At 43.6% G+C, this 13,917-nt stretch overlaps 1 protein-coding gene across 2 annotated transcripts in view; it reads right to left on the bottom strand.

Annotated features, from left to right (window-relative positions):
* Ldlrad4 (low density lipoprotein receptor class A domain containing 4) overlaps nt 1–13,917 on the bottom strand; it is a 327,134-nt gene that overhangs the window by 184,078 nt on the left and 129,139 nt on the right. For both annotated transcript variants that reach the window (XM_031365959.1, XM_031365958.1), the window contains exon 3: nt 11,948–12,360. In XM_031365959.1, the coding sequence (XP_031221819.1) occupies nt 11,948–11,987 (40 nt within the window). In that variant the 5' untranslated portion in view covers nt 11,988–12,360. The remainder of the gene's footprint in view (nt 1–11,947; nt 12,361–13,917) is intronic.

Genomic DNA, 13,917 nt, shown 5'->3' with positions numbered 1-13,917 from the left:
TCTCTCTCTGTCACTGTCTCTCTCTGTCTCTCTCTCTCTCTCTCTCACACACACACACACACACACACACTATACACATGAGAACTTAAGAGTCTATTTGTATCTGGAGAGATGGCTCAGAGGCTAAGAACACTAGCTGTTCTCCCAGAGGACTCTGGTTGAACTCCCAGCACCCACCTGGCAGCACCGCTTCTCCAGTTCCAGGGAATACAACACCCTCATATGGACATGCATGCAAGCAAAGCACCAATGCACATACAAATAAAAATAAAGGACCATCCAAAAATTAAAAATAAATTATCTGCAAGGTTTTTTGTTTTGTTTTTTGTTGCTGTTGTTGTTTTGTTTTTCCAAGACAGGGTTTCTCTGTGTAGCGCTGGCTGCCCTGGAACTCACTCTGTAGACCAGGCTGGCCTTGAGCTTACAAATATGCCTGCCTCTGCCTCCCAAGTGCTGGGATTAAAAGTGTGCGCCACCACTGCCCAGCTGTCTGCAAGTTTTTACAAATTACTTATGTGAGAACTTCTGGCTTTTATTCACAAAAATATATGTAGGCTTTAAAAAAAAAAACAACCCTAAAATTGCAAAACCCAAGAAATTTAAATTTCTTAGTTAAAAAAAAATTCCCTCCAGTACCCAAAATACATTCTGTTGATATATCTAAATTGTAAATATTTTTCATGTTCCAAGAAACAAACACTCCTGTGGTTTAAGAGTTCTAGCTCTTGGGCAACACTAACACTAGATACATAAGTTTCTGGAAACAGGGCTCTTGTAATGAAAGTACAAGTCTGGGTTAGAACACAGGCTCCTTTAGGTTTTGAGACAAGGAGCAGGAGAGGGTCCCTCATTTTATCACAGAAGCCAGGAGAAATCACAAGGGCCAAGAAAATGGGCTCCAGTAGCCAAGAGCATCAAGGGAAGATGGGAAATGGGGAAAAAACAAAAAAGGGAAGAAAAAGGGAATATCTGTCTTTCCTTCTTATCTTTTTGAAAAGCGGTCTTTAAGGTTGAAAATGTAATTAAAAATGTGTCAGATGTTCTCATGCTATGTGAGAGGTGACAAGTTTATGTGAGGATTGAAAACTGCCTTGGTGACAACCCCCTGCTTTGTCACTAAGCTGTTGTCCCTGGATAAGAACAAATTCCCCTTGGAAACTGTTTGCAAAGGCAAGTGTGTGGATAAATCCTGATGTGGACCGGTAGTGATGTCACCTGCCAGAGGGGAGGGGAATCGTTTTTTTCCATTAGTGAATTTATTTATTCACTTTACATCTGGATCCCGACACACACCCCAGTCTCTCCCTCACACAGCCCCTCCCCCACACCTCCCCTTTATGTCTAAGTGCCATTTCTCCTAAAGTGCAATTCCTCCTACAGTGGTCCTTTCAACTCCAAGGTATATCCACAAGCAGAAAGATGATTCAGCACTGCTAGTCCATTCTTCCTCCCTATGCCTGGCTCTACGGAGATTTGGCCACAACTATGAAGGAAGGTCCATATACCATGTCCAGAAAACGTGGCCTCAACCAAAACACCAAGCCTCTTGTGGGCCCCCAAATCAGGAGTCGAGACCCCCCCAGATCAAGACAGACAGGTTGGACTTTTTGCTTCAAAAACTTCTGTAATCCTCCAAGAGTCAGGAGAAGGGTTGGTGAAAAGGCCCCTAGAACTAAAGGGGTACGTACACATGATCCAAGGTGAAGCGGAAGCAACCCCGAAGAACCAAAGGGATACACATGATCAAAGCAACCCTGAAGAACCAAAGGGGTACACATGATCAAAGGTGAAGCAAAGCAACCCTAAAGAACCACGCACAGCTCCGGCTGGCCTAACACAGAAGTATGTGCAGGGAGGGAAGAGATAACACAACACTGCAACTCTTGGTTGAAATCCAGTTTCAATGTCTCTAACTCTACTCCTACCTGTTACCCAAGGAGAAGCAAGTTCTGGGACAGGCAGGCTAAGAAGTTACCGAGGATGCCGATCTACTCCAATCCGGGGGCCACTTTACTGAAAATAATACCTACATATCAACTTGAACACAGAGAAGTTAAGATGTGGTATAACTAGAACTTTCACCCTTACTGACTGTGGCTCATGCTCAGGAAGGTACTCTGCCTGTATGCTATAGAAGGAAAGGGGCGATACCAACCCAACTATAAAGCCTTCAGTCTACAATACTGACCTGACCTGTCTGCATGATATTAACCATGGCACAACAGTTTGGTTAGTCACCAACCACTACCTGATTAGATTTAAGACTCGCTCCAGGAGGGAGAGCCCATGTCTGATACTGGCTGGGAACTAGAGACGAGATAGGTCATTCGCCTAGGGAGAAAATCCAGTACTACTGTTCTGCTAACAACATCTAATCGCATCTAACAGCACTGCGCTATGCTCACAGGTCAGTGACTTGCTTAGCCATTAGAGACGCTTCCCTCCTGAAGTAGAGGGGAACAAAATGCAGAGAGCCACAACTGGAGAATGTGCGAAGCGTAAGAGACTTTCGAAAACACTCAGTCCTGCATGGCATTGTCTCCATCAAACTCCTACCTTAGGGCTCAGTCAAGTATGGGAAAGGGGAGGCAGGGAGACTATGAAAGCCAGTGAGGGTAGAAGACACCAGGGGAACAGCGCCTTCCAGACACAACAGGACGGACACACGTGTGACTTCACAGAAACTGTGACGGCCTTCACGGGACCTACACTGGTCCAAACCTGATGGGGTCTGTCCAGTGTCGAGAGGGGAACAGGACACAGACTCTCCTAACCCAGATGCTATCTCCAATTAATAATCACTTACCACAAAAAAAAAAGATCAGTTTTCTACAGTAGAGTCTCACTCATTATACAAATTATAGTTAAAGGCAGGCCTGTGTAGATGGCCAATACAAAAAAATTCAATGGTATTTTTGGAGATGTCTCATAATGCTTTGGCCTTTTTTTTTAACCTTATAGGTCTTTGGCTTATATATTATAGTTTCCGATTTTGTTTTTTATCAGTTTTGTGTTTGTGCATATCCACATGTACACATGTGTACATGTACATGTGCGGTGCATCTGCATATATGCATGTGTGTACGTGTACATATGTGTGCACATGTATGTGCTTCTCATGCTATTTTTTTTCTGTTTATTTTATTTGTTTGCTTATTTACTCTGGTTTGATTTTTCTAAATTTACCTGTTTGATTTTAAAGAGAGAAAAAAGGCATGAGTGCAGACAGACAGGAAGGTGGGGAGGATCTAGAAGAAGATTAGAGATGAGAAACTGATCAGAATATGTTGCATGAAAAAAATATTTCCAATAAAAAATAACCATCCCACCCCCAGTCCCCCAAATAAATATGATAAGAGGAAGCTGTCCCAGTGTGAGCCATCTGTGAGACTGAACAGAGCTCAGCCAACACTCTACAGGGAAGCCAGCCTCATGCAGTAGCAAGTGGACCCGAGGGACTTGGGCTAGGCTCAGTGCGAGACACCGGCCAGGTCAGCAACAGGCAAGTGCCTGTCCTCACAACGAACACCACGGCAGCGGGAGACCTGGCTTCATGGCATCCCAAGTTGATGGGAGAAACTACCCATTTCCTTCCAAAGACACCACAAAGCCGAAACAAGACCTGTGTTCTCTCTTCCCTCAGAGCGCCATCATTTCTTCCCTCAGAGCGGGATCATTTCTGCCTCCTCGCTCCCCTTCTGCCCCTCCTTACTCCATAAGAACCAAGTTAAAAGCTTAAGTCCATCAAAATAAGTTCAGCAGGATCGGTCTCATCCGGGAAGACATTTACAAAACTACTCTTACTATGTAACATTAGCATGTGCTCTTTCGATCACACAAAATGTACTACGTAACCAGCTTTAGATAAACTGTGGCGTTAAGCATCCACACTGCTCTGCAGCCATCACCACCATGGTTCACTTTTGTTTCCAGTCCCTAACATAAACCCATTTTAAACCTAAAATAGCAAGCATAACCAGGTTAAGATAAAAGTAGACACGGAAACATCTGTATTTCTAGGATAGGACGCACTCTATACAACGCAATCAGACACACACTTAAAATCCAAGTTCACTAGAAACTTCTGTTCCCAATTATCTCTCTGCCCACCCTCCCCCCATGACCTAAACTAGATTCTCAGACATAGTCCAATTATCTCTCCTCTCCCTGATACCACAGCAGAACGAGGGACACGGGATTTGTGCTTCTTCACAGATGGCCCTCCCTTTCAAGTCTACCACTATAAGACTAGGCTCTTACTTCTAATCCGCAAATGGCGCATGACGTGTTGCTTTCTGTTGAAATGATAAACACTATGATCAAAAGCAATTTGGGGTGAAGAGGAAAGTACCTATTTGACTAACAGTTTAGAGTCTATCATCAAGGAAAGCTGGGGTGGGGGGCAGGAAAGCAGGAACTGAAGCAACTGAAATGTTATCACAAAGTAAGTTGAGATGATAATACCAGCACCTTTTCCCACTCCATCCTCATGAAAGGGACACTAGGCCATTGTAAGGCCATGCCCCAATCTGTGACCCTGCTCCTTTGGGACCACACAGACTAGGTAAAGGGAAGCAAATAGCAGGCCTAAGTAAATACTGGCCTTGCCCGGGGTCGGGGGTTCTGCTAAGTGAGAACACCAGAAGCGAGGGGTACTCAGTCCCTTAGGGCTGCAGACACTGACAAGCCTGAGAACTCTCCGAGGAAGCATAGCAAATGTCCCCTTCTCCTTAAGGCAGTAAGGAGGCTGGTTGTCTACTTGCCAACTAGGGCACAGTTCAAATTTCTTTGTCCAAGATGTTGTGCATGAATCTTCTCTCATGCCCTCTATTGAAAAGCCGTTTGAAGGATCTTTACAAAGAAACACTCCAGGCAATTTTGGAAGGTGCCGGGCTAAAGTCATCTATGGGTCTTCCCAGAGGTGTGGCCTTGAAGACTACTGTGAATAATCAGAAGCTGAAGGTCTGGGGTGTGCTAAGGGGGCTATAGAGAGCATTCAGACTGTCACTCTGTGTGTGTGTGTGTGTGTGTGTGTGTGTGTGTGTGTGTGTGTAAAATGCTAGCCACACCTCCAGGAAGACCAACTCCACCCACTCAAGAGACAATAGAGGAGAGGAGGTATCCCAGATGCTCAGTTTAAGAGTTCCTTCCTTTGGGGCAGTAGTAGCTAAGCACATATGGCCGCCAGCACCCATAAAGAGCTTCCTTTCAGCTATACAAAGACAATTAAACTGACTCTTATCCTCCTCCTTATGGGTAAAATAAACATGAGAAAGACTTGCTATAAGTTCTACAGAAACCTGATCCTCTTGCATAGCTTTTCATGGTTAAATAGGTTTTCCTCTTATCACTGAAATAGTCTGTTTAAGCTTATATATACCTCGGAGGTATCTAAGTGTGGTATTGGAGGCAGAAGGAACACATATTTTCAACCTTGGCAGGATGTCTGCTGACTCACTCCAAACTAGAACAAGTTTCAGGCCACCTCTAACAGTATCAGGAAGTCTGAAATAGAGGCGGGCTGGCCCAGCCTAAACTTCTATTTCTCTCTGCCCGGAGACACCAGGTCTTTGTTTTTTTACCAAAATGTCTTATCTTCCAGGAGTTTATTATCTACCTTGATACACAACTGCCTCAACAAACTTCAGCTGGGAATAAAGGCCACCAGGAAGAATCAAAACAGTATAATTAAGACCACCTAAGATTTTAACCAGCCCACATTACTAAACACGGAGGTGATCAACCTCACTTGCAGTATTGGGCCTTCCTGTAAAGCAGCCTGCTCCAGAGTTTCTTCTGTGTACATGGGAGGCAGACAATGGCTTCTCCTTCTCAGCTGAATGTTGGAGATCAGACCACTGATTCAGAACACCCTGGCTGTAAACTGTTGTTAGCAGCCTCAAAAGTAAGGATTAGTCAAAGATCTTTGGAAATTGTATCATAAGCCTTAATAAATTTCACTACTTTAGACCCTTAATTCTGTCTTAGGGGCTTATCTTAAGGAAATAGGTCTACAGAAGGGCTTTTATGCACGAAGATATTCATCAAGGTAAAAGGTATGTCTATTCAAAAAGGGGGGGGATATGATTTTAAAAGATGAGTATATAAAGGGTATTGTGCAGTAATTTAAAAGCATAGTTATAAAGAAAATGCTCATAGTGTAATACTAAAAATAAATATTCCACTTATAAAATTGAATAAGCATTATGAACACAGATCTTTCTGAAGAAGTTTCCTCAAGGAAAAAGATTGAAAGACTCTTAAGTTAGGATGTTAGCAAAAAGAAAATTTATATAGCACATGCACACATCTGTACTAGCATACATCTGTAACTCATTTTCTTTTCTTGATTTGTCTGTGGCTTTCCAAATATTCTTACAATGAGCAGATGTTACTTACAAAGGGAGGTGTCTTTCTTAGGGTTTCTAGTGCTTCTATGAAGCACCATAATGAAGAGGCAAGACGGGGAGGAAAGGGTTAATTCAGCTTACACTTCTGAGATTCTTGGAGGAAGTCAGGATAGGAACTCAAGCAGGGCTGGAACCTGGAGGCAGGAGCTGATGTAGAAACCATGGAGAGGTGCTGCTTACTGGCTTGCTTCCCTTGGCTTCCTCAGCCTGCTTTCTTATAGAACTCAGGACATCAGGCCAGGGATTGCCACCCACCATGAACTGAGCCCTCCCTCGACAATCACTAATTGAGAAAATGCCTTACAGCTGGATTTCAGGGAGGTATTTTTCTCAACTGGGGCTCCTTCCTCTCTGATGACACTTGTGTCAAGCTGACACACAAAATCATCCAGTATGGTGGAGTTTTTCGGGTTTTTTGTTTTGTTTTGTTTTGTTTTGTTTCTGCTACTAAGTATCTTGTGCTGAGAACATTAGAAACAATATACTAATTCCTATGTACAAAGATAAGCCCAAGAAAAACACCAGAGGATGATCCGCATTTATGGGTAGAACCTCATTCATTCAGAACAAAAGATGCAAGAGTTGACTTCTAATCACTTGGTGGGGGAAAAGTAAAAGGGCTCCTACATTTTTGCCATCTTCAGTTTCACACACAGCCATGCCTTCCTTATCCCAAAACACAGCTACAGAGCCACCCATTCTTTTCACAGCCAGTCCACAGTCTACTGAGCTTCGGCCTCCAAACAATCAATTCAAAAGTGATAAGGGAACAAATTCTGTAAGTTGAGGTATGGCTAATGACAGCGATTTTTCCTTGCCCCCAAACAAGATTTAAAGCTAAGGACAAATGCCTTGAGTAAGGCATCATTTAAAGCAATATTGTCTTCTAGTAACCCAGACAATTGGTCAATTGTAGCAAGATATTTGATTACATTGTGAATCCCCCATATGGTGAACTGGAAAAACCTGTTTCTTGTTGTGGTGTGGCTCAGCCCTGGCACACACCTTTAATCCAAGAGCTTTCTGTAAACAGTATTATATAAAGTCAACCATAGGTCAAGAGGCAGATCAATCAACCAATTGACAGGGAGTAAACTTTAAAAAAAAAAAAAAAAAAAGTCCAGGAAAGAGATAGGAGGGACTTTGATTTGAAGGGTATTTAAAACAGCATGGAGAAGAAAAGGAGAAGGATCTTTTTCCTTCTGAGACATCAGTAGGAAGGTCAACAGGGTGCTTTCTCTGCCTCTGAGTTAGCATACCACCATACCACCTGGCTCCTAAGTCTTCAATGGTAAAATCAAACATTTGAGATTTTGCTTAAAAAACAAAACAAAACAAACCCAGCAAAGTTGCTGCTACCTTTAAATCCAGGAGCATATGGAATGACTGATATGTGGGATGAGACTGAAAAGAACGAAACCAACTAAAAAGATCAGCAACCATCTTCTCTAACCTTCTTGGGTAACAGTTTCATTCCATTGCTCATGAAATACAAAAGAAAGCCTATCTCTTCCATGCCATGTCATTGAAACTCTCACAAGTGACATAAAGAGGAGAAGAGAGACGAGCTAAGATCCTGAGCCAAGGAGACACCGCCCGCCCCCCAAGGACAGCCCTGAATCTTAGTTACTTTTCCTAGTACTTGATAGAACGTTGTAACAAAAGCAACTTAAGGGAGAAAGGACTCATGTTGGCTCACGGTTCAAGGGTAAAATCCATCACAACATGGAAGGCACTGGAGCAGGAGCCTGGTTACATGGCATCCTTGGTCAAAAAGAGACTCGAATGTCAGTTCCTGATGTCCTCTATGCACAGTACTAGATCCTAGCCCAGAGTATGGCATCAACTACAGTAGGTGGGTCTATCCACCTCAATCAATCCTATCAAGGTAATTCCAGCGGGTTCCCTAACCTTGACCCTAACACTAACCCTAACCACCCAGTCAACCCTAACCCTAACCCTCACCCTCACCCTCACCCTCACCCTAATCCTCACCAAATGAAAACTGAAATTAATCATCATACGTCTACCCAGGGTCTGCTTAACCTTCCTTCAAGTGAATCTGAATCCTCACAAAGTGGACCTGTTGGCCTTTCTTATTGTCCCTGTACAGTGCAGGCTTCTCTTCCACAGAACTGACCTCTTTATCACAGCTGATTTCTCAGCACTGGCCTGAATCATATCCTGTCTTCAGATTTTTCCTGCCACACACGTTAATCCAACACTCTAAGATTCAATTTCACTCAAGTTCTCAAGACACAGAATGAAGCCAGATTCTTTGCAAAGAACATCGCACAAGGAGGCTGGTAAGGTGGTATAGTCGGTAGGGGTGCTTGCCATCAAAGCAGATGACCTCACTCAGATCCCCCCAGGACCTAAAAGGTAGGGGAAACCCAATTCCACCATGTTGTCCTCTGACCTCCACACACATCCATGACACACATAAACATACATGCAAATAAATATGTAATTTTTAAAATCACACGAATGGCCCCCATCTCAGTTCCTGATGGTCTTTGTTCACCTCTAAAACCTTACAAGGGAGTCTCTACAATTCACATTTCCTGCCATTCTTGTCTTCTAAGATCCACCAGAACCACTTGTGAGCTCTGCTTACAGTACGCAACAGCCCGGTCCCTTCTGCATTCCTCCTGAGAATCATGAAGTTTATTACAGCAAAGGCCCCATTTCTCAACTACCAAATTTCTGTCTTAGCTGCTTTCCCTGTTGTTATAATTAAAACTTCCTAACAAAAGCAATTTAAGGGAGAAAAGTCTTATTTTGCCCCACAGATTATATCAGTGGGCACAATCCATGGTGACAGAGGAATCGCAACAGCAGAAGCTGAAGGCAGACAATCACATGATATCCACAGTCAAGAAGCAGAGAGTGATGGATGCTTGTGCTCAGCTCCTTTATATACAGTACTGACTCCTGGCCCAGGGAATGGTGCCACCCGCAGTGGACGTGTCTTCTCACCTCAATCAATATAATCCCCACCCAAAAGCCTCTCCAGAGGCCCATCTCCCAGATGACTCTAGATCTTATCAGTTGATAGTTGAAATTAACCTTTATTTTTATCACTAGTTGCTTCCCAGAAATGTGGGGAAGCTTAAAAAAAAAATCTCACCATCCTGAACATGTTTTCATAAATAGTTTTAGGCACCTAATAGCACCTTATAAGGAGAAGATTAGCTGAGAGAGGTACAAACAAACACCACACCTTTGTTTGAAATGTTCCCAACACATCCTTGGCCTCTCTTGAAACACTGCTTGCAGTCTGTGTGACCCTAGCTTTTGTGCTTCGGGCTTTAATGTATACAAAAATCAGAGGTCTTATTAGGATAAAAGCCCCGATTTAGCAGATTTAGGTGATGCTGAGAATAACTAAATTCTAATCTCTGAAGGCAAAACCCAGGTGTCTGTCTGGTTCCCCACTGAGTTTAATAGATAGCTAGCTTTGAAAAGGTCACTGAAGGCTGCCAAGATGACTCAGTAAGCAAAGGCAGTTTGCCACCAAGTCTGATGACCTGCGTTCCATCCCCAGGTCTCGCATGATTGTTATTGAAGCAGGCCAACACAACTAGGAAGCAATAAAAGGATAAAGAAATAGAGTTCTGGAGAAAAGGATGAGATAAGAAAATGTGAGCTAGGGAGGAGCTGCCTGAGGGTGGACGGAGCAAGGCTGTGTGGTCGGGTGGAGGGAGCTACAGGGAACAGACACACCTGGAAATTACAGTAGCAGCCATCATTTACTTGGGCCTTACTGTCTGAAAAGCCCTGTGATACCTATCAGGGATTCTCCAGGTAGAATGTAGGGGTTCTGCTTGTTGCTTCACACAGAACCCCAGGTTGGTCTGTCTTCCTTTGTCCTTGGGGTAGAGGAGTAGGAAGGGCTGGATGTGCCTAAGTGGAGACCACAAGGAGCCAGTAGTAGCTTGTGTAAGCATGGGAATAGCCTGAGGAGTCCAGAAGGAAATGGCAGCTGCAGGGACTGTTCACATCCTTGGAAGCAGAGACAGCCTCTGGGCCAGCCTGGGGACTAGGCTAGGGTGATGAACCCAGTGCTCTCCCCTCTTGTCCCAGTTCCTCTCCCATTTCTATTCTTAACCCCTATTCTTCTTAGAACTGCTCTTTGGACCCTCTTAACACCTTCCATCCTTAGTTGCCTTCTGGGTATCGAGGCAGCCAGAGGACAGACAAGTCACACTACCCACCACGGGAAGTGAAATGACATCCACAAGTAAGCAGGTTTTAAAGCAAAAACAATCAAAGGTACATGGCCCAAGCAATAACTAGAAGGCTGGGATTGCAGCCTAAGCTGATAAAGATGATGCTGGAGAGCTCAGCTTTGTTCTATATCTTCTGAGTGAATGCTTACATATCTTTTTAATCACGATCATTTGGGGATAACCTTTCACCCCCACAACCCCATCACGGCTCCAGACAGAAGTGCTTTTAATTCAGGCCCCAGGTTACAGCCAGAGATGCTGAAGCCTTTAGAGTTAACCTGTGTTCCCACAGTGAGATTGGAGAGCTTAAAGGGCTGAGCCTGGCACCTAACTCTACAACACAACTCTGTAGGCTCAACATCTCCCTGCCAGTGTTCTTAGCCTTCCTCAGAGCAGAACAGTGGAGCCCCGGGACAATTCATCCACAGAAAGATGCAAAGGAACTGAAGGTCTTGTTAAGGGACTGAGACCAGTCAGGAAAGAGTCCCTGTGACTCTCAATGCCAAGCCTTGACCCCTTTTGTCCAGACACTTCAACAACCGACCCACTCTTGATACAAAATCTGAAAAGCAACAAAGATTCACAGGGACAGTGACACAGTCACACTCCAACTACTTCTCTCATCTTTCCTTTCAACTAAAACACAAACAAAAAGAAGAGGCTCTTTTTACATAAAAAATATTTTCTCTATATTCTATATTTTTCCCCAATAAACAAAGAACCATAAGCCCAGAAGAGGAAGCCATTTCCTGCTGGATGCTAAGTGAATCAGAAAAGAGCCAGAATTCAGCATCCAAGGTCACTGCATCCTCTCAGGCCGTGCTTCCAGCACTAGCCAGGCACAGTGCTTCCTTGTAAAATGTGCAAACTGATGGCCAGCAGGGAAAATTGACAGTAAATCCTCATGTCGTGCTTGCTTATTTACGATAGCGTGTTCCTTAGTTCTAAGTTATCTCAACCACTACAGTCCTACCACAGCCTCACCACTGCATCAAAATTGAGGGTGGAAAGGAAAGATGGAAAGCAAAAGGTCAGCAATGCGTCTCCCCTTAAGAGAGCTTTCCTATCCCTTTTATAAAAATTACTAAGGCATTGTTCTGCTAATGATTACAGTCCTATTTAGGGAAGAGGGAGTATACAATTATTATGTCAAAAATCTGTCACCATGGCAGCCTTAACTCCAAACAGCATTCAGATTATAAGTTTAAGCACCCCTCCGCGTTATATACAGTTGGTTGCTATTTCGTCACCCACTGACCTAACAGTGACATCAAAGCTTCCTGGTTAAGCCGAGAGTGCTCTCACCTGTGAACGCATTTGTGGCCTGAAAACCAGCTTCCGGCATACTGCTCCCCAGACAAGCCTGTGTTTCAATTCTTAAGCTGTCCTGTTGTGAAGAAACTGCCTGGGCCAGGCCTCAGGTCACTTCCATCTTAGCCTGTCCAAGTCCATCACTCTGCTGGTCTGGCTTTTGGGAGCATCTGATGCCCACTGGCTGTGCCCCCCACACACAGTCACATCAACCATCCAGCCAGAGAGTTGAAGCCATGGTGAGGTCAGGAACGGAGACGCTGTCCTGCCGAAACCCACTCTTCCAATCTCAAAACGAAGGGCTCCTCAGTCCCACACCGGGCGACATCTTCCACACAGGGAGCTGGCTCGGTCTCACCGAGGGCTCTCAGTCTGCTCTGCTCTGCTGTTCTCTGCTTCTGTTCTCACTGAAATTAAAAAGAAAGAAGTCGCTTTCTTAAGGACCTTGGTTGGACATGAAGGTACAAAGATCAATAGACTAGCAGAGCATGATGGTACAAACTTGTCATCCACGCACCGGGGAGGCGGAGGCAGGGCAGGCAAAGAAACCAGACTACACAGTGAGATCTTGTTTCCCAAAAAAAACAACACAGCAGCAGATTAACAGACCTACAGAAAGTAAGAAACAAAAACCAACTCAGACCTGAATGGAGGGGAACCCCATTCACAACCCTCAAACACATTATCCATTTTCTGAGCCACCCTAATAACAGATATAAGACCACAATCGCCAAGTGTCTTTCCTTGGGCTACTAAGAACTCACACTCTTAAGAAATTAATTTCCCAAAGTTGAATCCCAAGGTCTTAGAAGGGTCTTTATTTAACTCATGTCAGCTGCCATCAGGCCTATAAAAATGTAAAGTTAAGCTTTGGAAGAAGCAATTTTTAAAAGTGACTCTGACACTATGATCTAGTGGCGCTTATCCAAGGGATAAAAGATGATTCAGCAGGTTTTCAAAACACGTGGCACATCCCACCGACAGGATGAGGGCAAAGCCAAACAACTACAAAACAGAAGCAGAAAGGGCATCTGATAAACTTCACCATCTCCTCATGACATTGGGTCTAGAAACACACCAGCATAAACAGGCAATATAAGGCGGATACATGTACAAAGCCAATACCATACCAACGAGAAAGAAAGGCGGAAACATTTTTATCTAAGACTAGGAACAAGACCAGCACATCCACCAACACTGCTCTCACTCAACCTGGCATCAGAGGTTCTAGCTGGAGAAAAAAAGGCGAGAGAAAAATACCAAAGTGTCTAATTTAGAAATGAAATCAAACTGTCCTTGCTTGCCAATACCTGTTTTGTTTTTGTTTTTGTTTTTGTGTGTATGTATGTGTATGTGTGTATTTTATATATGTGTATATATATACATATATATACATAAATGTGTGTATATATATACATATATCTATACATATATACATATATCTATATGTGTGTGTGTATATATATGTGTGTGTGTATGTGTGTATATATATATATATATATATATATATATGTGTGTGTGTGTGTGTGTGTATATAAAACAAGTACACTGTAGCTGTCTTCAGACACACCAGAAGAAGGCATCAGATCCTGTTACAGATGGTTGTGAGCCACCATGTGGTTGCTGGGAATTGAACTCAGGACCTCTGGAAGTGCACTCAGTGCTCTTAACCACTGAGCCTTCTCTCCAGCCCCTCTGGGGTTTTTATAAGCCAGAAAATATAGATACTCTACTAAAGATTGGTAGAACTGATAAAGATAGTAAAGTTGAAAGTGAAATTATCAGCACTTTGTAAAAATAAGGACAACTTTTAAAACATCAAAGTAAAATCACTGAGAAAGAAATAAAAATATTCCAACTCATGATGATTACAAGAAACAGGAGGGGGAGGAAGAATGAGAGGAAAGAACAAAGGAAAAGAGAGGAGAGGAGGGGAGGGGAAGGGAGAGGAAAGGAGGGGAGGG

The sequence above is a fragment of the Mastomys coucha genome, unplaced genomic scaffold, assembly GCF_008632895.1.
Source record: "Mastomys coucha isolate ucsf_1 unplaced genomic scaffold, UCSF_Mcou_1 pScaffold13, whole genome shotgun sequence".
NCBI classification, from domain to species: domain Eukaryota; kingdom Metazoa; phylum Chordata; class Mammalia; order Rodentia; family Muridae; genus Mastomys; species Mastomys coucha.
The sequence above is the reverse complement of the archived record's forward strand: the minus strand, read 5'-3'. Positions and strand labels throughout refer to the sequence as shown.